The sequence below is a fragment of the Cucurbita moschata genome, unplaced genomic scaffold (assembly GCF_002738365.1).
Source record: "Cucurbita moschata cultivar Rifu unplaced genomic scaffold, Cmos_1.0 Cmo_Scf00083, whole genome shotgun sequence".
NCBI classification, from domain to species: domain Eukaryota; kingdom Viridiplantae; phylum Streptophyta; class Magnoliopsida; order Cucurbitales; family Cucurbitaceae; genus Cucurbita; species Cucurbita moschata.
Window position 1 is genome coordinate 616,761 of NW_019268599.1, and position 26,311 is coordinate 643,071.

The window sequence follows — 26,311 nt, forward strand, 5'->3', positions numbered from 1 at the left end:
ATGTCTCTACATATAGTTCAAGTAATCATACTATAGTCAGAGTGTTCTTAGTTTATTGGATTTAGATTAATAATCGTAAAGTTTACTTTATTCAATAATAATCTTTACTGAATAAACAACAATAATAACTTTATTGAAAATAGAATATGTTTTTTTAATGAACTATGAGTTTTAGGACATAAAACCCAACATAAACAAATTATGGACTTATTTATATATGATTTACGCTTATTTACCATATGTATTTTTCTACGAGATGGCTAGAATTTCATGTGCCGGAATAGCTCAGTTGGTTAGAGCGTGTGGCTGTTAACCACAAGTTCGGAGGTTCAAGCCCTCCTTCTAGCGTTAATGATCATAATTAATAGCTTATGTGAAATTACTATTTTGCCCTTTATGCTTACCATTTCCTTTCTGGACCTTATCTAAGGTCATTAAAAAAACCTTATTGAGATGTTCAAATCATTTTTTTGGACACCTTATCCTCGCTGGTGTATCTTAGTCTTATTTGGAGTCTTACACTTGGATATTAAATTAGTTTGTCACTTTAGCAATATAATTCTTCTGACTAATGCACTATTACAAAATTGTCTTGTCGTTATAAATAAAGTGAGGTAATGAAAAGAAATATTAATTACAAGAGGTCGACTTTCTAATGCTAAACTTGTTTTCATGCATGAAAATGAAGCATACAAACGAATCTAAATTGGATGATCAACCCACATTATCCTTCGAGTATTACCTCTTGCAAACCAACCTAGTTATATTCCTATGTGCTAGGTTTCTTGAATAGTTCACCGCTCAAAAAAACTCTCAACAATAAGATTGAAAGCATTTACTTCATTGAATTTGAACTTTATGCTAACACATGAAAATAATTGGCAATAAAATGGCCCAAGTCAAATCTCGAGAGAAAGGTGAGTCCACACTCAAAAGAAAAGATATCATAACATTTTTATTTAAGAAAGGTCAGTCCACACTAAAAAAAAAAAAAATCATGGTAAATAGAAATGATGGTGCAATAAACGGGAATTTCTTCCTAAATTTATTTAGAACACTAGTTAATATGTGAACCAAGATACATCAGTTATACAATAAAATGTTGTTGAAATTATCCAAAGATATTTTAATTCGTGTCATATTGAGGAAAATGAAGTTTCATTGTTATAAATTTTGGGTGGATTACAATTTAGAGTAATTTAGAGTTATTGTATTTTATTAATATATTTTAAGACTTCTTATTTACTTTAGGTTACATTTACATAATGGTTAATTATGATCGGTATGAATGTTACCACTCTTGAAATGCCTTTAATAGTTTCATTTTGAAACTATATAAAGCCATGTATGTTGTATTTGTAGGTAGACTTAGAAAAGAGAGTAAAAAAAGCATTTGTGTTTTCCTTTAGCCAATGACTAAGTTTCTTTATTTAGGTTGTATGTTGAATCATTCAAGCTTGACATGATCAATCTTGCTTGTGAAGTGATTCGAATCTCAAACACGTATTTTTGCTTGAGATATTCGATCAACAAAGTAATCCAAATCTTACTCGTAATTCCATATTATTTAGTATCATAGCCTTGGGCTAATTCCTCGTCACTAATTATGGACTATCACTCCACCTATTTATTGTTGGTTTTGACGGTTGATCCAAGCACATCAAAGTGAATGTTCAAAATAGAAAGAAATAAGACAACTCGAAGGAATAATTTCTTAAGTATAATGCTTTTGTTTATTTATTTTTATTTTCTGTTGTCGTGAGTAAGGTGTACATCTTATAGCTATTTGTTGGAACAAAATACTAATAGCTCTCCTAAACTTGCTCCATAAATTAAGTTTCCTAAACTTGCTTTCACAAGTTGTCCTAAATTTGCTGCAACTTACTTCAAAAGTTAAGTTTCCTAAACTTGTTCGATAAGTTAAATCTCTTAAACTTGTTCGATAAGTTAAATCTCTTAAACTTTTTCGATAAGTTAAATCTCCTTAAAAGCGAATAATGAGATTCTAGTAAATTGATGAAGTGATTATGAAGATGTTTAAACGGTTAGGATCGTGCAACAACGCACATACTCGATCTAGATGAACACAAAGAATCGAATAGAGAAAATGCTAGAAGAATATTGGCTAAAGGTTTTGTATTGATGACTACAAATATGTAAAGTAGGAGAGAATAAAGAGAATATAGAAAGAACATTCTCAAAGCTCTGCAATTCAGCTTACTATATATATATATAGTTTTACCCGATATACCTATCTATTCTATATAACTATCTACCATATATAGCTTTAATGATATAGCTTTTTACTATACATGGATATTTACTATTTATGACAATTTACTCTATATGTCATTTACTATAATATAGCTTTACTATGTATAACCGTTGACGCTATAAATAACTAGCAGACTCCTCCTTTATATGTCATTTACTATATATAGCTTTACTATGTATAACCGTTGACGCTATAAATAACTAGCACTCTGTAACCTAACAATTCTCCCACTTGTAGACTGATCTAGTCAACAAAGAATTTCATTCTCAAACGACATGAACATCTTTATTGCACTATACCAATTGAGGATGTAGAGGCTTTGCACAACCTCAATATTCCAACATCAACACATTTTGTCAACATGTTTGTTGGATTCTTTGCACCCTCTATCTTCTCAAAACACATCACCATCTTCCACTAACCTGCAAGTGAAATGGTATCATCTTCCGTGTTTTATCTTTAAATGATAGACCGAGTTCCTCACCAACTGTATGACACTCTGACTATCTCTATAAAGAATCTTTTTGTGCTGCTTCTTGCTCAATTCTTCCAGATAGCCAGTCATCCATCTCCTTTCCAGCTTCCGCTATTACCGTGTACTCAGCATCAGTACAACGCATTTTTGAAGCCTAGACATCCCATCGTCCATGGTTTGCTCCCACTTGGTTGTATCCTCCCACTGTAGGGCCTCATCAAAGGGCTTTGGTTCCCTTTCATCAACAACAGATAGTGTAATGAAGGTACATACATATCTGGTACTCTGATAGTACAGGATGATCTTCTCAACACCGGTATAGGTATCATTTGCTCTACGGCTGGTTCATCTGCAAAAGTCTCAGGAGTTTCTTGAGTATCTGCTACAACATCACTAGGTGATTTTTTCCGCAACTCAACCTCAACTCCCACTTGCTTCGTTGTCTTGGAACCTTGCTCCACATCTGGTTTCTCAGCAATATTCTCAGGAGTTTCATGAGTATCTGCTACAACATCACTAGGTGAGTTTCCCTACAACTCAAGCTCAACTCCCACTTGCTTCGTTGTCTTGGAACCTTGCTTCACATCTGGTTCCTCAGCAATAGTCTTAGAAGTTTCTTAAGTATTTGCTACAACATCATTAAGTGAGTTTTCTAGCAACTCAAGCTCAACTCCAACTTGCTTCGTGGTTTTGAAACCATGCTCCACATCTGTATGGATCATTTCCAATCGCACTTTTTTCAATTCTCTGGCAATCCTTGTGTAGCTAACTCGTTTCTGCTTGCTCATAACGCAGTTCTCACAACGACCCACATCAACAGATTTCAGACCTTCTAAAACTCTTTTCGCAGCCAACATCTTCATTCCTTTCACGCTCACATGTCCAAGTCTGCCATAGACTTGAATTTGAAGCACTCTTAGCAACAGCAGCTATGTTCGTACACCCTGTAGTGGTGTATAAGGTTCCAGATTTTGTGCCACGTGCTACCACCATAGCACCCTTCATAATCTTCCACAAACTCTTCCCTAACTCTGTTGCATAACCTATGCTGTCCAACTGACCAATAGAGATCAGTTTCTTCTTGAGACCAGGAATATATCTGACATCCTTTAATGTCTACTGATTTCCTACTGGAGTTTTTATGTAGACATCCCATTTTTCTTTAATCTCCAAATCTTTGTTGTCAGCAAGATACACCTTCTTGAAATTTCTAGACTTGAAATTTTGGAACAACTCTTTATTTGGAGACAAATGAAAAGATGCACCTAATCCAAAATCCAGGATTCAATCAAACTGTCCACGCTGAGGATTAGAGCATCTCCAATGTCTTCTGCTGAATTTATAGAATCATCATCATCTCCAGATTTGTGATTCTACTTTCTCTTTGATCTTGTATAATTTGTCCGAAAGTGACCTTTTTTTCCACAATTCCAACACCATACGTTTGGTCTATTTGAAGATTTTTCTCAGTTCTTTGATTTTGATCGCCCTTTGTTTGGGCCATTCGGTTTACTTCTTCCCCGTTGGTCAACACTGAGAGCACCACCAGATGAATTTCGAATTTCTCGTTTGCGAATAATTTCGTTGAGAATTACATCTCGAATTCATCAAACTTTAGTTTATCAGATCCTCAAGAACAGTTGATTGCTGCAACAACAGTATCCCACGACTCGGGTAAAGATGACATCAAAATCAATGTTTTAATTTCATCCTCAAAATTAATTTTCACCCAACTCAGTTGACTTACAATCATATTGAATTCATTAACATGATCAACTACAGATCCACCTTCAGACATTTGTAGATTGAACAATCTTCGCATCAAATACACCTTGTTCATAGTCGACAGTTTTTCGTACATATTCGACAGCGCCTTCAACAAATCTGACGTTGTCTTTTCTTTGATGATGTTGAACGACACGTTTCTGGATAGCGTCAATCGGATCAACCATAAGGCTTGTTGATCCTTGAGCTTCTACTGTTATGTGGTCATGGTATCCGGCTTCACCCCCAATAGGAGTACGTGAAGATCTTTCTGGTACAGATAATGATAAGCGCCTACAATGCTGGAATTTGCAAAGTTAGAGGTCCTTCTAGAATCCTTGCAAAACGTTCACAGAGAAAGCTAACTTAACGGATTGATTCCACCCAAGAGCTGGTTAGAAGATGAATGACTCTTAGATCGAACTTAGAATCTATGATGATCACTCTTAGATACCAAGACAATTCACTCCATAATTAGTTTGATCAAAACTAATTCAATGAATAGGTTTAAACATCAAACCTAAAGCAAGGTTTGAAAAAGAATAACACCAAAGGGTATCAAGAAAACACAAAGGTTTTGTCTATATTCAACCATTCATCCTAACATGAATATTACATGTCTTTAAATAAGCCCAAAAGATAACCCTAACATAATAAGGTTCAGCCACCCACTACAAATCACTAATAAATGCTATTAAATACAAATTGAAGAAAATATGGCATTCATACAAACTATTAATAAATGCTATTAAATATAAATTGAAGAAAATAAAGCATTTATAAATTGTTTTAATTGGTAGTTCAACTACCAATGACAAGTCTTCTAATCACTTTCCAATATCAGCCACTACATTATTTTCTTGATTTGATTCTTGAATCTTCTTTGTATTGCTTCTTGTAATTGCTCATTCGGGTACATGGAAGTGATAAGTTGTTGGATTCATATCATCCCCCCTTTCTTTAAAAGGATTTGTCCTCAAATCAAATTCTTCATTCTTTCCGGACAAGAACTGAATATTGTTTTTTTTTTCCCACTTTTTTTTTTCTCACCTTTACCTCAGTTTCTTCTCTCCACTATTGTTCTTTATATTATTTTCTTTTATTCTCTAATTTCAATGGGTCACAATGTACTTCATATGGAGACAACATAAGTAAAGTAAATTTCTTCCCACACAAAGTAAAAGTATACTTGTTCATCAAACCATCAAATGTTACCTTTCTATCATATTGCCAAGGTTGGCAGAATAAGATGTCCCTCGCATGCATTGGTACGACATCACAAAGGACTTCATCTTTATATCTTCCAAGAGTAAAAGAAATAAGAGCTTGGGAGTTCACCTTAATTTCTTCTTTGTTTGTCAACCAATGAAGTTTGTATGGTTTTGGATGGGGATGGACAGAAAGTTGAAGTCTTTTTACAAGGAAGCTGCTTACCACATTTGTGCAACTTCCACTATCAATCACCAAGCTACATGGGTTTCCTTTGATCAAACATCTTGTGTGGAACAAGTTTTTCCTTTGATCTTCAAATTTCTCTTCCTTGATTTGAACATTGAGTACCCTTCTTGTGATCAAAGATATGGAATTACCTTCTTCAACATACTCATCATCATATGCTGCGATTTCTTCCACAAGCTGTAAATCATGATCCTCACATTCATCATCTAAATCAAATATACCATTCCTTATCACCATAACTTTTTTATTAACACACTCTTTGCTCATGTGTCCAAACCCTTTGCACTTCCAACATTGAATAGAACTAGACTTCTCCTTTACTTGAAGCTTCATTCTTTTTACCATTGGAACTCTCAGCCTCCACTCTTTTAGCAGCCACAAACTTTTCTTTTGGTGACATTGATTCATTTCTATTCACAAAACTATCCTTGTTCCAAGTTTTAGAATTTGAAAAGGTGTTAGTTCGTGATGTGTACCTTTTTTAATGCTCTGATACCAAATGATAAGCGCCTACAATGCTAGAATTTGCAAAGCTAGAGGTCCTTCTAGAATCCTTGCAAAACATTCACAGAGAAAGCTAACTTAACGGATTGATTCCAACCAAGAGCTGGTTAGAAGGTGAATGACTCCTTTTCTTCCTTCAATTGGTCTTCAATTTTGAGAGCATAATGATACATGTCTTCCAGATATGGTGGTGGATTTCTGTCAACAAGATGAGCAATTTCTCGATTCAAATCTCCAAGGAATCTAGACATGATATCTTCTTCTTCTTCTCTAACATTTACTCTTTCCATCATAGTCTCCATCTCTTGATAATATTCCGCCACACTTTTTGTTCCTTGCCTCAAACCTTGCAATTTAGTTTTCAAATTTCTTTCATAATGTTTTGGACATACCTTTTTCTCATGGCTTCTTTAAGTTCTTCCCAAGTCTCTATTGGATCGTCCTCTTTTCTTCTTCTCTCGGATTTGAGATGTTGGTACCAATCACCAGCATGATTGGTAAATTCGGCAATAGCAAGTCTCATCTTCTTATTTTCACTATAGGTGTTGCAATCAAACACATGCTCTATCTTTCTTTCCTATTGCAAGTATGCCTCAGAATCTGCCATTCCTCAAAAGGGTGGGATTTTGAGTTTAACTCCCCCATCTCTATCTTCATGTACTCTTTCCATCCTTCTAGGTTGCATAATAGTTGCATGGTTATTTCTTCCTCTCCATCTACCTTCAACTTGTCTTTCTTGTACTACTATACCTTCATTCTTGTACTACTATACCTTCATCTTCTTGTAATGTTCGTTCTTGTCTTTGTTGTTGTGCCCTTCTTTCTTGTCTATCTTCCATCATCATTTCCATCATACCTTGAATTGCTTGAAGAATGGTTGTATTAAGATCTGGTATTGGTGGTACTGCTTCTCCATTATGTGACATTTTGTTATCAAGGGACCTCTCCACACTTCTCACAAAAATTTCACTCAGGGACACTCGTGTTTAACACTCAAAGGTAGGCTTTTGGTACTTGGTCAATAATGTAAAGGCTGTTTTTTTTTTTTTTTTTGGTGCAATCTTGCTTTAAGCTTGATTATAACCAATTCAACGATCAATTCTAACAAGCTAAGACTAGTATCTCAAGCATCAAGAACTTGAAAATAAATGGTAAGAACTATATATATATATATATATATATATATATTCTCAGAACTGATTTTTTTTTTCCGTACTGATTCTGAGAGAGAAACAAAATTGATACAAAAAAAATAACAGTAAAGATATTTCACCTCTAGAGCGGCCAAAGAACGTCGCCCAAATGCTCTGATACCAAATGATAAGCGCCTACAATGCTGGAATTTGCAAAGCTAGAGGTCTTTCTAGAATCCTTGCAAAACGTTCACAGAGAAAGCTAACTCAACAAATTGATTCCAACCAAGAGCTGGTTAGAAGATGAATGACTCTTAGATCGAACTTGAAATCTATGATGGTCACTCTTAGATACCAAGACAATTCACTCCAGAATTAGCTTGATCAAAACTAATTCAATGAATCGGTTTAAACATCAAATCTAAAGCAATGTTTGAAAAAGAATAATACCAAAAGGGTATCAAGAAAACACAAAAGTTTTGTCTATATTCAACCATTCATTCTAACATGAATATTACATGCCTTTAAATAGGCCCAAAAGATAACCCTAACATAATAAGGTTCAGCCACCAACTACAAATCACTAATAAATGCTATTAAATACAAATTGAAGAAAATAAGGCATTCATACAAACTATTAATAAATGCTATTAAATATAAATCGAAGAAAATAAGGCATTCATAAATTGTCTTAATTGGTAGTTCAACTACCCATGACAAGTCTTCTAATCACTTTCCAATATTAGCCACTACATTATTTTCTTGATTTGATTATTGAATCTTCTTTGTATTGCTTCTTGTAATTGCTCGTTTGGGTACATGGAAGTGATCAGTTGTTGGATTCATATCAGATAATCTTCAACCTGCATCTTCCAGAAACCGAAATCGGATCCATCGAACTTCTCAATTCCAATCTTTGAACTTTCCATCTTCACAGATTGTGGCGACTTCTGTCTAGCTCTGATACCAGTTGCTAGGATCGCACAACAATGCACACACTCAATCTAGATGAGCACAAAGAATAGGATAGAGAAAATGCAAGGAGAATATTTGCTAAAGGTTTTGTATTGATGACGACAGATATGTATCATAAGAGAGAACATAGAGAATATAGAAAGTACATTTTCAAAACTCTGGCTGAAGAGATATATATATGGTTCAGCTTAGTATATACAACTTTACCAGATATAACTATATACTATATATAACTATATATTATATATAACTATCTACTATATATAGCTTTTTACTATACATAGTTATTTACTATTTATCACAATTTACTTTATATGTCATTTACCATATAGTTTTACTGTGTATAACCGTTGACTAAGCTATAAATAATCAGCATGCTCCATAACCTAACACAAACTTTTCAAGAATAGTTGCCCTACAAATTACAATAGGGAGCTTTTAGATGCGAAGCATTCGTGTGGTTGATTGGGCAATGTCAATTCTTGCTTAGGACAATATACGAAACTGAGTGGATCTTATCCTTTTTTTTTCCCTAGTTTTTTGTCTGCCTTACCATATCATCTATATGATCTACACTTATTTAGCGTATTTTTTCTTATAGGATGTGACTTTTGTCTCAGTTGGTTAGAGCGTGTAGCTATTAACCACAAGGTCGAAAGTTCAAACCCTCCTTCTAGCGTTCCATATTTATTAATATTTTACTAAACACGTTTATGAGATGAAACGATTTAAGCTAGGAAATATTTAGAGAACTTTACCTCTCAATAGCGCAAAGCTAATGATATCCTTTAGTTTTCGTTTAAAGGATCATGAGTGTAGAAGTAAAGGATATGAACTTCGTTTGATTACGGTAACCCCTCCAACCTTATAATTAAGGACCACACGTTCTAACCAACTGAGCTATTCCAACCTATGACGCACAAGTCACCTATCAAGAATGTGGCAAATAAGTGCAAATCATTAGATGATGATGATGGGGATAAGACAAACCAAAAAGTGGAAAATGATAAGATCCCCTGGTTTTGGCGTCTTGTATCTGAGCAAGAAGAACAATCTTACGTTGTGGACCCAATCAACCGCATGAATGCCTCTCGGTATAAAAAGCTCCCTATTCTGATTTTTATAGCGAGCGAATTTAACCGATAATGGCTTGTACTGTAGGTTTAGAGATTTAATTTTGGAGCAAGTTTAGGATGTAGAACATTTATTAAAAAAAAAAAAAAAAAGAGTTAGAGGCTAGAGGTGAGACTTGTCTATTGACACCTGCTCCAAAGCCCGCTCCTTAGTTACTTGTAAAACATAGAAAACATGGAGTGAGCATAAAGATTTAGGCTCTTAATCATGTCCTTAAGGTATGCTAGGGCACCATACTTATTCTTTGTCCTGTTCTTGTCATCGTCTTTGGTTCTTATTATTGAGTCTTATCCTTGGTTCCTATTTTTTGAGTGGTACCTAGCAGCATAGTTAGGCTTAGGTAGTACTACTTTAGGACATAGGTGTGTGATAAACTTACTTAATACATGTTTTTGAGGTAGCCTCTAGATTACTTACCAATCAAGGGCTTACCTAGAGCTCATCTTAATTTAGAATAGTATCCTGATTACTTAAAAATTAAGAGCTAGTCTAAAACTTATCATGAGATAGCAACCTTATCACTTAAAAATCAAGTCCTAACTTTGAGCTCCTATTGAATTAGGGTACCTCCTCGTTACTTAAAAATCATGGACTATCCTAAAACTTATTATGAGATAACATCGTGATTACTTAAGATTTAAGTGCTAAATATATTAATAAGAGTAACCTTCTTGTTAATTAAAAAAAGATGGGTTACCCTAAAGCTTATCATGGAATAACATCCTGATTACTTAAAAATCAAGTGCTAACTTTAAGCCTAACATAAACATATAACACATCTAAGTCACGATACTTATGTCTTAACGTATAAAATTAATTAACTAAACTTTTTAATTATTAATTTTCATTCATGAAGCATAAGTCAATGTGATAATAGGTTTAACTTATGAATTATAGAATAGATTATGTCCATGGATGTAATCATTACAAGAAAGTTGATCATTCACGAGTTGCTAGTAAACAATTGGGTCAAAAGTCTGTTTGACCCCATAATTACATCTTTCACCTAAAGTACCACTAAGTCTCTAACGAATAATTGAGTGGGGCAATATTGTTCAAGTCTCCGAAAAAACACACTTAAGTAAACTACTCATCTACTTTTCCTATATGGGGAGGAGATAGTTCCATCTTTCAAGATTATATTTCAAACTCCCTATTTGGTCAAAGTCTCCAAATGAAATGGTAGTCATGTTGAATCAGCTATAAAAATCATTCTTGCTCATGCAAATCAAAGACATGAGTTCATAACTCACTTAGGATTAAGATCGAGTCACATATCCTATGAAATATTAATTTTCTCAATTAACAGATTTATAATAAGAGATTAAATATTTTATGGTCTAGTCTTATACAAACTCATTGTATAGGATACTTTTACTCACGTGTCTTCACATGAATTATTTGAATCGAATTGTTAGTAACAATTACAAAGTTGGTTGCATCAATAATATTACTAGGATAAAGCACCCAAACTTATACATATACTATAGACCTTTTAGATAATTACTTCAACATAATCCTCCTATATGTCAACTACATATTATTCAAGATTACCATTATAACCTTGAATTTTACTAAATATTAGATAATGTTATACACAATATAAAATAACAAACTATTTTATTAATAAATGAGAAAATGTTAAATCACAAAAACTACGAGCTTTAAGGCACAAATTCTAACTGTTCTAATCTCATCTTGTTCTTATCTCGAGGCATTACCCTATTAGGGCCAATCTAGGTCAAATCGTGGGTGCACATGCATACGTCCACTAATTGAGGTAAGTTCACTGCTGAAGGTAGCTAACTACTAATAGTCCCCACAAGATACTAACAAGGATAGAGAAGTGACTCCGAGTCTCTAGACAACATTATATGCTCCCTTGTTGACCGTTGACTGAGATGAGTCCATAAGTCTCAATGTAAGGCATAACAAAGATATGATTCTAAACCTTCTTATTCTTGGAGTTTCCTCTTAGTATAGTATCTAGCCTCTTCTTCCTTATTAGGTATCTTGGTGGTTAATTTTAAAATAAAGGGGTTTAGTTCATGAGTTCATAGGTTATTTCGTTCAATTCTGCTGAACAAGTACAATCTTAAAAATACAACGTATCATTCAAGCTTATTTTGCCTTATATATGATTTTAGGGTTCGTTCTCACGTATCATCAGCGTAATAATCAATTCAAGGTTTCTTAAATTAAAAAAAAAAACTTATATGCATGCAATCTCGTGTACAACAAATCAATTCAATAAGCTTAGTTTGATGAAAGCATGTATAATAACCTAGTTCTCTTCTACTATGTTAATCTAACGAACAAGGAGTTGTAAATTAACGTTTTCAGTTCTAGGCATGCATATTATCATCCTAAAGACTTAAACATTAACTTATCATATTTGACAATTCTTATTCAACGACTTGGTTTGATTAAAATATGCTTGGGATTCAATATTGTCCTAATGAGTCAAATCAATCAAAAGAAGATATACTTCGAGGCTCTAAGCATTCATATTTATATCACGAGAGGTCATACGCAATCAATCATAACATTCCAATTTGAAAAAAAAAAAAAACTAAAGTGGTTACTTACCTATCAAGCGTATTCGAGAACTAAGTTTTCCTTGTTTTGAGACTCCAAATATCACCAATTTCACAAAGTGATTTTAAATTAAGTCAAAATAAAGAAACCAGTAAAAAAGAATTAAACTCAAAGTTTAAATAGTAAAAAAAAAAAGAGAGTAAAAACAATATGATAATCCAAATCAATTCAATTGGACCGTTAGTGGGTGGTTCAAGTGAACTGACTTCATCACCCTTTCTTCATCCTCCAAATAGGGTAAATGCCTACCATTACTAGCTTCATAACGTCTAAAAATAGAATTCATTTGATCAATTCCTGTTTTATTTTGAGTTACTTCCTCACTAGAGTTGTAGTAGTGATAGTGATGGCCATGGTTTATTGTACCAAAAGTTATGCATGGAAGAACAAATTGTACACTCCGTTCAAATATTTTAGACCCTAATTTGCTTTGCAAATTTGTAGGTAATCTTCTTCTAAATCCAAAGACACCAATTTCAGAACATGTCATTCAATATCGAAGTTGAATTTTCGAGTCAAGACTTCTAGCTTTAGGTTCAAAAACTTTAAAAGTCACCCTTATTGGAGGAATTGGTTTCAGAGCTTTTTAGTGTTCATATTTTTCACCAAACTTGTTCTACTTCTTATCACAAAGTTTAAGATTTCGTTTTACCTGTGCTGAACTCCAACCGGATCTTGGCTACAAATGCAAATGGGTTTCAGCACTCGATTTCTTACGAGGCTTGCTTAGAAACCTTCTCAATAGCTATAGATTAAAGAAAACCTTCCCCTCTATAAAACTACTAAAAAAAATCAGACCAATTAACTCCTGAATCTTCATGAATATGAGTTACAAAATTAGAGGAAAAACTAGAAAAAAATGGCCATGTCATAAGCCTCATCAACCAATAGTTTATCCATTTGCCAACTTGTCCCCTTAACCATCGGTTCTAGGATAGTGACGTGGTCATTTCTACACCGTTCTTGAACAATAACCCTCTTACTGGCATTGATTGATTGATCCACCCCATATCATGAACATAGTATCAAGAGGCAAGCAAATTAACAAAATAAAATATACAAAAAAAAATTGTGATTTATTCGAACGTTTACAGTATATTCTTCAAATATTTCAATTACATACAAGTTCACATTGACCTACAAAGATTGATTTTTTTTTTTTTTTTGAGAGAGAGAGAGGTTATTTCTATTAGTCTTAGTAGCATACCCAGAATTCCTTCCTGTCCAAGACATTGATTTCCATATCCATATTTTCTCAGTGATATCTCCCTTGGACGTTTGACATCCCAGTGTTTCTGCAGTGCAACCAAACCAACATTTAAACACTTCCATGATTTGAAAACGAAGGAACTAAGGATATACACAATATGAAAACTTACTAGATTTATAGTAGGTGGTTAGGTTAACCTTTACAATACTTTTTCAACCCAGTGCTTAGATCAGTTCCGCAAAATCCAACCAATGTACTAAAATTTGTAGGCTTTTAACAGAATTATTGTAACTACAATTTTTTTTATCATTAACATTTAAACTTTATTTCTATTTGATCCTTCAGGTTTCAAAAGTGACATTTGGGTTCCAATTTTGGAATTTGATTTCTAATTGGTCCCTAATTTTGCACCTCTAAATCATGCTAACATTCATAGCTATGAAAAAAAGGTTGTTAGCGCCTCAAGGTCAACCAAATATTCTTTGCAAGGGAACAAGCATTCTTTTCTAAAAAGTAACTAAGTTTATCAAAATAGTTGATGGGATAAGGTATTGTTATAAACACACTAAATGAGAATTGGAGTGATAAAATGTGCAAATTTCTTGATGTCTTTTAGACAGATTAAAGCTATAAAAAGGCAATAAGAGATTTGCCTTCATTTTTTCTTTGTAAAAATCTTCTCCTAAAGACCATATCCTTCTTGCTTCCCGGGATTATGTTCCCTTTGACTTTGATTTTATGCCTCCGCTTTTGGACAGGGAAACTTTTGATGTCACCTTCCCTGTTTGATATCTCCACTTTGCTTTCATAATTAGTGAGATTCTGGTTTTGTCCCGACTCTGGGATATTTTTTTGGGAGCTCTGACCTTTCAAGTGGTTTTTTCTCTAGATGTTTCTTTTCTCTTTTGTGTATCTCTCCCAATCCAAGCCCCTCTTTGTTTTCTTTGTCCCAAAGAAGGTTAGATTCTTTGCCTAACAAGTCATGCACGGAAAGATTAGCACATTTGATTTGATGCAGGAGATTTCCTCCGTGATGTGAATCCAAAGCAGTGTATTTTGGGTAAGTATGCCGTGGAGAACTTAATCATATGCTGGGAGATTAGCTTCCTTGGTTCATAATTGTTTTTCTTGCTCCTCGTAAGGAGGCCTTGTTCCATCCTCCATTTAAAGACGAGGAAGAAGTGTTGTCGAAGACTACCTTTTAGTTATTTTGTAGAACATTTAGCACGGGAGAAACGAGTGGATCTTTATAGTGGAAGAAATGTATTGGAAAAGTTCAGTCTACAGCTAGGTGAAGTACTTCCTCTCACAGAGTTCTGTATCTATATGTTGTTTCTTATTCTTAAGAGTTGGAGATCATTCTTTTAAATTTTATTCGGCCTCTGTCGTTGTCTTGCTTTGGCTCTATTTGGTTTGAACTGGTTTTTGAATTGCTCGTTGTATATCTTGTCGTTCTCTTAAAGAGTTTGGCCTCTTCAATTAAAAAAAATAAAAATCCAAGTTTGTCTCCAAAAATATGGGGCATTAAATCTTCTAAGCATGCAATGCAAGGTTAGACAAATTCTTTAATCAGGGTATAGAGTCTCACCAGTGTTATTGTTTAACCTTCAGAGAATCTTCAATGCGTTTGATGAGGTCATCCGCTGTCATAGCTCCTTCCTGCATATATATCATTTGCAGGCATGTTTAAAATAAAAAAAATTAATAATCAAAGCAGAAGAAACTGAAAGAGCGACTACCTGACATTTCAACAAGAATGTCTAAGAAGTTAAAGATTGTTTATGAGATCTCACTAAAACTTAAAGAAAACGAAAAATAGTTGTAGCCTAGTAAGAAAGAGGATGTGCTAGTGTTTACAAGGGGGCAAACTGAATAGAGAAAACATGGGCATAGCTTTAACTCCTTGAAATTAATCTGGTTGCATGAACAGAGTAAAGAAACAGTAGACAATGGTTTCAGAGTAATCAAGGATAGACCTTTATAGAAACTTCAATTACTAACATAATTACAGTTTTTCTCGACAAAACTACTCATTGGTAACATTTCACTTTTTCGTTAAATTTCAGAAAAGTAAAAAAAAAAAAAAAAAAAAAAAAAAAAAAAAAAAAAAAAAAAAAAAAAANCATCCTCCATTTAAAGACGAGGAAGAAGTGTTGTCGAAGACTACCTTTTAGTTATTTTGTAGAACATTTAGCACGGGAGAAACGAGTGGATCTTTATAGTGGAAGAAATGTATTGGAAAAGTTCAGTCTACAGCTAGGTGAAGTACTTCCTCTCACAGAGTTCTGTATCTATATGTTGTTTCTTATTCTTAAGAGTTGGAGATCATTCTTTTAAATTTTATTCGGCCTCTGTCGTTGTCTTGCTTTGGCTCTATTTGGTTTGAACTGGTTTTTGAATTGCTCGTTGTATATCTTGTCGTTCTCTTAAAGAGTTTGGCCTCTTCAATTAAAAAAAATAAAAATCCAAGTTTGTCTCCAAAAATATGGGGCATTAAATCTTCTAAGCATGCAATGCAAGGTTAGACAAATTCTTTAATCAGGGTATAGAGTCTCACCAGTGTTATTGTTTAACCTTCAGAGAATCTTCAATGCGTTTGATGAGGTCATCCGCTGTCATAGCTCCTTCCTGCATATATATCATTTGCAGGCATGTTTAAAATAAAAAAAATTAATAATCAAAGCAGAAGAAACTGAAAGAGCGACTACCTGACATTTCAACAAGAATGTCTAAGAAGTTAAAGATTGTTTATGAGATCTCACTAAAACTTAAAGAAAACGAAAAATAGTTGTAGCCTAGTAAGAAAGAGGATGTGCTAGTGTTTACAAGGGGGCAAACTGAATAGAGAAAACATGGGCATAGCTTTAACTCCTTGAAATTAATCTGGTTGCATGAACAGAGTAAAGAAACAGTAGACAATGGTTTCAGAGTAATCAAGGATAGACCTTTATAGAAACTTCAATTACTAACATAATTACAGTTTTTCTCGACAAAACTACTCATTGGTAACATTTCACTTTTTCGTTAAATTTCAGAAAAGTAAAAAAAAAAAAAAAAAAAAAAAAAAGAAGAAAAACATGTAATTGAAAAGATTCTGAAACATATATGAGAGAGATGTCTTCACGCATCTATTGTTTGACAGCAAAAGCTACAATAAGTCGTACATTTGATATCACTCCAAATGACTAGAAATGAGTCAAAGCATTCACTTACAAATCGGTCACGGGGTTTTCCATCTTTGAAGAGGATGAACGTAGGCAGTGCCTCGATTTTGTATTTATCAGCGATGACAGGATATTTCTCTGTGTCAATCTTGACCACCTGGACTGTGTCACTCAGCTTAGCACTAACTTTTTCAAGAATAGGAACCATGAACTGACAAGGACCGCACCTGCAAATGAGGGGCTAGGTTTACTCATTATTTAATAAAATTACATTACTTTTTCTAAAAGAAAATACTTCGATTCTACAATTGAACCCCTGCTTGTTCCATTTCTCCTCAGTAGTCAAGCACTAACTTGACCATTGAATCATATTCACAAGGTATTGCTCCCAGGTAACAATAGATTGCTTTGAAATAGCGTATTAAAAATGTCTCCGCATGTGCAAATAAAGTGTGATGGTATATCACACCACGTATGCAATGCTTTTCTAGGAGTTCTTTGAAAATAGGTGTGTAGCAACTCAATCAAGGACAAACATTCCAAGGATCCTACAACATGCACGTTCAAACAGAACTAGACGTTGTCGAGATGTCTTTTAAGTATATAATCAAATATAAACAACACGTAATGCAAATTATTTACAATTCTGAATTTCTAAACAGAAATGCTCAAGAAATGTAAAGGCCATAACCCCTTTGACGAGGAAATGTCCAAATAAGTAGATCAAATTGACACATTTAATTGATGAAATTGACGAAATCAACTACACCCATATTAGTCCACAAATTTCAAATTTTAGGCTAAGCTGTAAGTTAGGTTCCTACACATAGAAAAATGTGTCTAAAAGATCTCTCCAAAACTTAATTTTCAACTTTATGACTCATAGGTCCGAAACATACAAGTCACTTTTAAACTTCAAGATCTATTAAACACAAAGCGACTCAACATATTAACAATCATGCAAACTGTAACAAAATATCATGTCAAGTCTGCAATACTCTTCAAGGGAGAGTGCCTTGAAAATAGATGTGTGTGCGTGCATTGAAGAGAAAGAAATTGACTAACCAGGTAGCATAGAAGTCGACTAACACCGGTTTGCCAGAGTTGGCCAGTAAATCATCAAAGGAGGAAAACGTTTGATTACTTGCTTTGACCTACAAAAGTTAATTTGTACAAACAAGTCCACCGTTATTCACTACAGTAGTTCGGACACATCTTCATATTATCATCCATATTCGAAGAGTCTACTTAAGAACTAATAAAAAAAAAACACTAATGCAATAGTTGTGAATGAACGAAGTACTAAACATTCCGAATGAACAAAGTACTTCCGGAAATGTACTTATAACTGGATTTTTGAACAAACCTAGAAATCATAGAACCAGATAGAATATACTTATTTCTTACAAAAAATCCTAATTGAACCGTCTAGTTTCAAGTTATGTGGAAAAAGCAGCAGACACCGTGATTATCAAAATTCAAATAAAAGGAAATCCCGAAGTTAAAGGAAAAGGGGAAAAGAAAACAGCTAAATCATATGAGTTTCGGTCTCCAGAATATTTATAGCTGCAATTAGGGCAAGAAACCGTACAACTAACAAGAAGTCATTGAATATTAGATTATGAACAAAAGCAAAAATTAAAACAAAAGGGAAGTCCATATATTCCAATTTCTCTAACAGGTTCCTCAATTAAGACGACATACAGATCCAAGAAAAGAGATTACTACCACAGGCAAGATTCGAGACCGCGACAGAGTCGAAACCCCATGGTTTCCGAGTCGAACACACCGAAGCTGAACCGGTAGCTGTATAGACGATGTGGAAGACAATCTCGACAAAGATGTTACATTAGCAGCCAAGAGGTTCGGGCGCTCTGAGGTGAGAAGAGGATTAGCTGAAGTTGAAATGGAGGCCGCCATGTGAAGCTCTCTCTGCTCCAACAATGTCGATAGAGGAATTCTGTCCTCTGTTTTGGCTTATCGGAGAAGCCAAAGGGAAGGGAAAGATTTGGTTGTATTGTTCCAGATGAATGACAGCCGTTGGATGAACGGATTAACAGGGATGCCGAATCGGACGGCAGTAATCGGAGCAATATTTTTATTACCATAAATTTTTTTTTTGTTGACTTTTTTTACCATTTGGGATAAATAAAATATTAAAAATAATGAAAAACAAGAGTTAGAGGTTGAGATGGTTTGCGTATGGCTCATGCTCCAAAATCTGCTCTCGTTTCGGCCTAGCTTTTTAGTTACGTGAAAAACATGAAAAAGCTGGAGTGAGTACAAAGACTCCATAAGTAGCCTATTTGTAACTCTTAATCATGTTCATGGTAAAAAATCAAGGACTTAACATATAATTTTGGTTTGGATTCATGATACTTAGTCAACTTAGTTGCTATTTCTAATATGGCCCTAGACTACTCCATGAAGGACTGAGAAGGTCACATGGTCGGTACAAACACATGGAAGTGTCATCCTGCAAGAAACGTGATTGGAGCGTCTTAGGGGTATGGGCAAGGAGAATTTGCATGAATGGGCAGTCATTCCTTAATATGGTGTAGGGTGTCACGGTCATGCTCGTCCAGGGCATGTTGCCCATGGCCGCATGCCCATGACAAGCCAAACCCTTGTCATGTCTTTTCATTCTAGTGTTTTTCCTTTTGTAATTCTAGGGCGTATGACGCCTAAAAAATATCATGTCTAGGCTTGCTAGACATAAAATGGCTCAGAATGTACTATAGAGGGATATGGCTAGTTGTCAACTTCTCCCTACCTAAGGTTATATATGCTAAGCCGTTGTTATCTTTCTCTTGCTTGCTTATATAACGTCTTTTTCCAAAATCTCTCTTTCTAAAATCTCTCTCTCTCCTCGTTTTCTAAAACCTTCTTTTAAAACCGAGGCTAGAGGCTCGATTGTACGTCGCTTGGCCGTAAACGACGCAAGAACAAATTGGCTTAGCTCACTTGTCGCTGGAAAGTGAGTGCCGCACAATCGCTAGTCCGCTGCCTTCGAAAGTGCGATTGTGTCAAGTGGTATCAGAGCTTTGTTAGCTCCGTAACATCATAAAGACCGAGATCATGTCGACGACAAAGTCGACACCCAAAGCACAAGCTGACCGGCTTACGCTAATAGAGGAGGAAATGCTGTTCCTCAAAGAAGTCCCTGACACCCTCCGTTTCCTGGAAAAACGGGTGACCGAACTGAGTGAGAAAGTCGTAGAAGTCTACGCAATGGGCAATCGCCTGGATGGGTTGCCAATCGCAGAACTGATGTTTCGAGTGACCTCGCTCGAAGAAAGAGTTGCTCCTACGAGCAGCCCAAAACCGTCTGGTAGTCCGGATAGCTCTGTCGCGCACAAAGAGGGACGTGGCGAAGAGTTTGACGTGCTACAAAATACAATTATGAGTTTGTTCAATGGATTAGCTGATGAATTCAAAACAACAATCGACGACATCCAAGAAAGGATGGCCTCCATTAGCACTCAAATTGAAGTGACCATGAAAGCCGTGGAAGGCGTCACGGCTGGGCAAACTAATACAGGATCCAACAAACTAAGGTTCCCAGACCCTAGAGCCTTCAAAGGGAATCGGGACGCCAAGGAGTTGGAAAACTTCATCTTTGATGTCAAGCAGTACTTTAAAGCCACAACGGCTTGTACTAACGACAAGAAGATGACTGTAGTCTCGATGTATCTCATAGACGACGCCAAACTGTGGTGGCGTACGAAGGTGCAAGACATCGAGGATGGATTGTGCACCATCGACTCATGGGAGGACCTCAAGAAAGAGTTGAGGGAACAATTCCTCCCCGAAAACGCAACATATAGCAATGGAGAAAATAGTAGCCCTGAAACATACTGGAAGCATACTGGACTATGTCAGACAGTTCTCAACCCTGATGCTAGATATCAGGGGCACAGCAGAGAAGGACAAGGTGTTCTTCTTTATAAATGGGTTACAGCCGTGGGCCAAAACAAAGATACATGAGAACAAGATCCAAACCCTAGCTGCCGCAATGGCCTGCGCCGAGAGACTCATAGACTGTGCGAACGAAGCAGGATCCCAAAGAAGATCGACACCGGCCCCAAACACTGGGGGCAAAACATACAAACTACCAGGTCATCAAAATGGAAGCCCCAACAGACAGAGCGGATGGACGGATAGATCTCCCCAGAACAATCAAGCGGGGACATCTCGAGAGCCTTACCATCAAAAGAACCACTCGACGACGCCTTTACAATGCATACTGTGTAAAGGTCTCCACAAAGTATCCTACTGTCCTCATCGGGCCTCTCTCACTGCGCTCCACGTGTCCATTCAAGAGAGCAATGAGGCAAGTGTCGAGACTATGCTAGACAAGAAGGAAGATCACGACAACCCCCGAATGGGCGCACTCAAATTCTTGTCAGCCCTCCAACGGAAAGTCAAACTGAAGGAGATAATAGAGACAGGGCTCATGTTCGTAGATGCGATAATAAATTCTCGACCAAGCAAGAGCACTCTGATAGACTCTAGAGCAACCCACAACTTTATTGCCGATCAAGAAGCCCGAAGATTGGGACTCACCATAGGAAAGGATCCGGGGAAAATGAAAGTTGTCAACTCCGAGGCATTGCCTATTGTGGGAGTTTCCAAAGGAGTCCCTTTCAAATTAGGGGATTGGACTGGAGAGCTAGACCTTGTCGTGGTTCGCATGGATGACTTCGACGTGGTACTTGGGATGGAGTTCCTCCTAGAACACAAGGTCATCCCAATGCCACTGGCGAAATGCTTGGTGATCACCGACCGCAACCCCACAGTAATACCTGCAAGCATCAAGCAACCAGGTAATCTTTGAATGATCTCGGCCATACAACTGAAAAGGGGACTGGCACGAGAGGAACCTACATTCATGGGCATACCACTGATAGAAGAAGCAACCACCGAAGAGACTGTCCCAGAGGAAATCAAGGAAGTACTAAACAGCTATACCGACATAATGCCAGAGAGTCTACCCCAAACACTACCACCTCGTCGAGGCATTGACCATGAAATCGAACTCCTCCCTGGGGTTAAACCGCCAGCGAAGAACGCATACCGGATGGCTCCGCCCGAGCTAGCCGAATTGAGGAAACAACTAGATGAGTTGCTGAAGGCAGGATTCATTCGCGCGGCAAAGGCACCTTACGGAGCCCCCGTACTGTTCCAGAAGAAGAAGGAGTGGATGTTGCGTCTGTGCATAGACTATAGAGCCTTAAACAAGGTGACGGTACGCAACAAATATCCTCTGCCGATAATATCCGACTTGTTCGACCAACTTCACGGGGCCAAGTACTTCACGAAGTTGAACTTACGATCAGGGTATTACCAAGTACGTATTGCCGAAGGGGACGAACCCAAGACGACGTATGTAACAAGATATGGGGCCTTTGAATTCCTAGTAATGCCCTTTGGCTTGACAAACGCCCCAGCTACTTTCTGCACGTTGATGAACCAGGTTTTCTACAAATACTTGGATCAGTTCGTCATAGTATACCTCGACAACATCATTGTTTACATCACAACCCTAGAGGAACACAAAGTGCACTTGAAGCTGGTGTTTGACAAGCTACGGCAGAACCAACTGTATGTGAAGAAAGAGAAATGTGCATTCGCACAAACAGGCATCAACTTCCTTGGACATGTCGTCAAATGTGGACAAATTAGTATGGATAGCGACAAGATAAAAACTATCCAAGAATGGAAAGTTCCTACTTCCGTATCCGAGGTGCGGTCCTTCTTAGGATTAGCCAACTACTATAAGCGGTTCGTCGAAGGGTTTTCACGACGAGCCGCCCCATTGACAAAGCTGTTGAAGAAAGACCACCCTTGGTCGTGGTCGAATGATTGTCAAATGGCCTTTGAAAATCTGAAAAACAACCATGACGAGGGGTTCTGTCCTCGGGTTGGTAGATGTTACAAACCCATTTGAAATAGAAACAGATGCTTCCGACTTTACTCTAGGTGGGGTCCTTATTCAGGAAGGCCACCCCATCGCTTACGAAAGTCGAAAGCTCAACGATGCCGAACGGAGATATACTGTCTCGGAGAAAGAAATGCTGGCTGTAGTCCACTGCCTTCGAGTCTGGAGACAGTATCTCTTGGGATCACAGTTTGTAGTGAAGACGGATAACAGCGCCATTTGCCACTTCTTTGATCAACCAAAATTAACAGCAAAACAAGCCCGGTGGCAGGAGTCGTTGGCCGAATTCGACTTCAAGTTCGAACACAAAGCAGGAAAGAGTAATCAAGCAGCCGACGCGCTGAGTCGGAAGGGCGAACATGTGGCCCTGTGCATGTTAGCCCATATTCATTCAAGTAAGATCGCTGGATCGATGCGCGACATCATCAAGAAACATTTACATAAAGACCCATCAGCCAATGCTGTCATCGAACTAGCTAAAGATAGAAAAACACGACGGTTTTGGGTTGAGGGAGACCTCCTGATGACCAAAGGAAACAGATTGTACGTCCCAAGAACAGGGGAACTAAGGAAGAAGCTCATTCAGGAATGTCATGATACCTTATGGACCGGACACCCTGGGTGACAAAGAACATACGCGCTAATAAAGAATGGGTACTTCTGGCCAAACATGCAAGACGACATCATGCAATACACCAAGACGTGCCTCTACCTGTGCCAACAAGACCCTGGGAAAGTGTATCTCTGGACTTCATAACACACCTCCCAAAAGTCGGGAAATATGACGCCATCTTGGTTATCGTAGACCGATTCTCAAAATATGCGACATTCATCCCCACTCCAAAGTTATGCTCAGCAGAACTCACAGCCCAATTGTTTTTCAAACACGTTGTAAAGCTATGGGCATTTCGTCAAGCATCATCAATGACAGGGATGACAGATTCATTGATACATTCTGGACTGAGTTATTCGCCTTCTTGGGAACAACCTTAAACATCTCCTCAAGTTATCACCCTCAAACCGATGGACAGACAGAACGGTTCAATTGCTTGCTCGAAGAATACTTACGTCACTTCGTCGACGCTCGCCAGAAGAACTGGATACAACTGTTAGATGTCACCCAATTTTGCTTCAATTGCCAAACAAGCTCGTCTACGGGGAAGAGTCCTTTTGAAATTGTAAGTGGACGACAACCAGCCTTACCCCATATTATTGGTCATCCTTATGCAGGGAAAAACCATCAAGCTCACAACTTTACAAGAGAATGGAAGCAGACGACAGATATAGCTCGGGCATATTTAGAGAAGGCTTCCAAGCATATGAAAAAGTGGGCGGACAAGAAACGCCGCCCCCTTCAATTCCGAGCAAGAGATCAAGTTCTCATCAAGCTGAGACCAGAACAGATCAGATTTCGCAGCCGAAAGGACCAGAGACTAGTTCGAAAATATGAAGGCCCGGTTGAAGTCCTTAAAAAGATCGGGGCTACCTCCTACCGAGTTGCACTACCCGCATGGATGAAAATCCACCCAGTAATTCATGTGAGCAACTTGAAGCCCTATCACCTTGACCCAGACGTCGACCAAAGAAATGCAACCACAAGACCAAGCATCGATCTGAAGTAAAAAGAAACAAAAGAAGTAGAAGAGATCCTAGCCGACAGGGTTAGGAAGATAGGAAGACCTGTACGGACGATTCGTGAATTACTTGTCAAATGGAAGAATCTCCCTACAGAAGAAACCAACTGGGAACGCGCCGAAGATCTGAACTCCACCGCCACCCACATCGCAAGGTTTGAAAGTAGTCGGTTGACAGGGACGTCAACTAATTAGGTGGGGGAGGATGTCATGGTCATGCTCGTCCAGGGCGTGTTGTCCATGGCCACATGCCCATGACAAGCCAAACCCTTGTCATGTCTTTTCATTCTAGTGTTTTTCCTTCTGTAATTCTAGGGCGTATGACGCCTCAAAAATATCATGTCTAGGCCTGCCAAATATAAAATGGCTCAGAATGTACTATAGGGGGATATGACTAGTTGTCAACTTCTCCTTACCCAAGGTTATATATGCTAAGCCGTTGTTATCTTTCTCTTGCTTGCTTATATAACGTCTCTTTCCAAAATCTCTCTTTCTCCTCATTTTCTAAAACCTTCTTTTAAAACCGAGGCTAGAGGCTCGATCGTACGTCGCTTGGCCGTAGGCGACGTAAGAACAAATTGGCTTAGCTCACTTGTCGCTGGAAAGTGAGTGCCGCACAATCGCTAGTCTGCTGCCTTCGAAAGTGCGATTGTGTCATAGGGCATCTCATCTAGGCAAGGAAAAACATAAGACCTTACCATGACATCCTGCTAGGAAAGCACGATATACGACATCCCACCTAGAAGAGGAAAACATAGATATCATAATGCATAACGTGGTGGGAGATCTTGCATCACTTAGAACTAGTCGAGTAGTACCTAGCAAACTTAAAGGATCATGGGTAAGGGGTGTGTAAGGCATTAGCTTAACTTGGTACATAATCCTAGATTATGTCTTGGTGCATGGTAATATAAGTAACCCTAGGTATACATGAGAACTTATTACACACCCTATTCATGATACATGTACGATCTTAAAGTAAACATGATCCTATCATAAGCATAAAACATTCCTACTAATACATAAAGAATCATATAACTAACAAGACCAACAAAATTACTAAGTTCTTAAAGTTCATGGTCATTAGTCCTTTGGGGCATTTTAGTAATTTTAGTAATTTTTCACCCACGATCGAATAGTCTTGAAACATCACTAGTCCTGAGAGTCATGAATTCAAGTAATATATCAAGTTTTATTGGATGTGGTTTGGGTCATAAACTAAGGGTTGACATTCTAAGGGCATTTTAGTTACTTTGACCATATGTCTAGTTCAGTCCATTAACTTAATCTAATGACCTTTGAAGTTAATATATCATATTCATGCTTAGATTAAAATTTCATGTGCGACGGAATTTGTTTAGTTATCCTCTTTAAAACTGGTTTATTCAGAGCACAAAGCTTGATTTAAGCCCTTCATTCACAGTTCTTGACTAAATTCTTCCGTAATCCTTTAAATATTATGTAACTTAAGGTTCTTATCAATTTTAAAGTGATTCCTACTGGTATATCTGGAGAAAAGTCCAAAATTGCTACTTACTTCTTAGTTGATGTTTGAAGCCTTAGTTTTCAAGCTTTTGGTTACAAAATTTTTCCAAATTTTCTTTGGTAGATTCCTCTGAGAGTATTGTTTCTTGAATTATCAAGAAATTCATGAGAACAAATATAAAAGGGGGTTAAATTGAAGAAAACCAAGGTTGGATCATGATACGTGGCAACAACAGATTGGTTCATTCAGCTTCTGGGCGTGCATTCAAATCTAAAGCCACATGATTTTCTTCAAATTAGTTATAACCCAGCACCACTCGGGTTCATAACTAAAAAGGTCAGGTCTATGGTTCAATGTAACTCACTAAGGGTGACAACTTGACTATATATACCACATAGACCATACCTCCTCTTGGCTAGTTCATGAATAGGGGTTGCACCCTAAGGGTGACAACTCGATTCATCTATTTTTGGGTCTATGTGTTAGGAATCACAGATCTCCACAATGGTATGATATTGTCCACTTTGAGCATAAGCTCTCATGGTTTTGTTTTGGGATTC

The 26,311-nt window shown here is 37.0% G+C and overlaps 1 protein-coding gene and 1 non-coding gene across 2 annotated transcripts; one reads left to right on the forward strand and one right to left on the reverse strand.

The window, feature by feature from the left end:
* The first annotated feature begins 274 nt into the window (after window positions 1-274).
* TRNAN-GUU lies at window positions 275-348 on the forward strand. Its single transcript has one exon. It is a non-coding gene; the product is annotated as a tRNA-Asn (tRNA).
* A 13,018-nt stretch (window positions 349-13,366) lies between these two features.
* LOC111438908 (thioredoxin-like protein slr0233) lies at window positions 13,367-18,671 on the reverse strand. Its single transcript, XM_023076741.1, has 5 exons — window positions 18,419-18,671; window positions 17,756-17,844; window positions 16,740-16,917; window positions 16,084-16,154; window positions 13,367-13,611 (listed from the first exon to the last, which is right to left on the reverse strand). Exons 1-4 carry the CDS (start codon window positions 18,608-18,610, stop codon window positions 16,089-16,091), a joined length of 525 nt encoding a protein of 174 aa, XP_022932509.1. The 5' UTR covers window positions 18,611-18,671; the 3' UTR covers window positions 13,367-13,611; window positions 16,084-16,088.
* Window positions 18,672-26,311: the final 7,640 nt, after the last annotated feature.

Excerpts from the sequence above, each read along its gene's own strand:
- LOC111438908 (XM_023076741.1), bottom strand. The coding sequence starts at position 18,610 with ATGGCGGCCTCCATTTCAACTTCAGCTAATCCTCTTCTCACCTCAGAG. Across the intron at positions 17,845-18,418 it reads GGTCTCGAATCTTGCCTGTG|GTCAAAGCAAGTAATCAAAC; the intron begins GTAGTAATCTCT and ends TAACTTTTGTAG. Across the intron at positions 16,155-16,739 it reads GAAAACCCCGTGACCGATTT|GAAGGAGCTATGACAGCGGA; the intron begins GTAAGTGAATGC and ends ATATATATGCAG.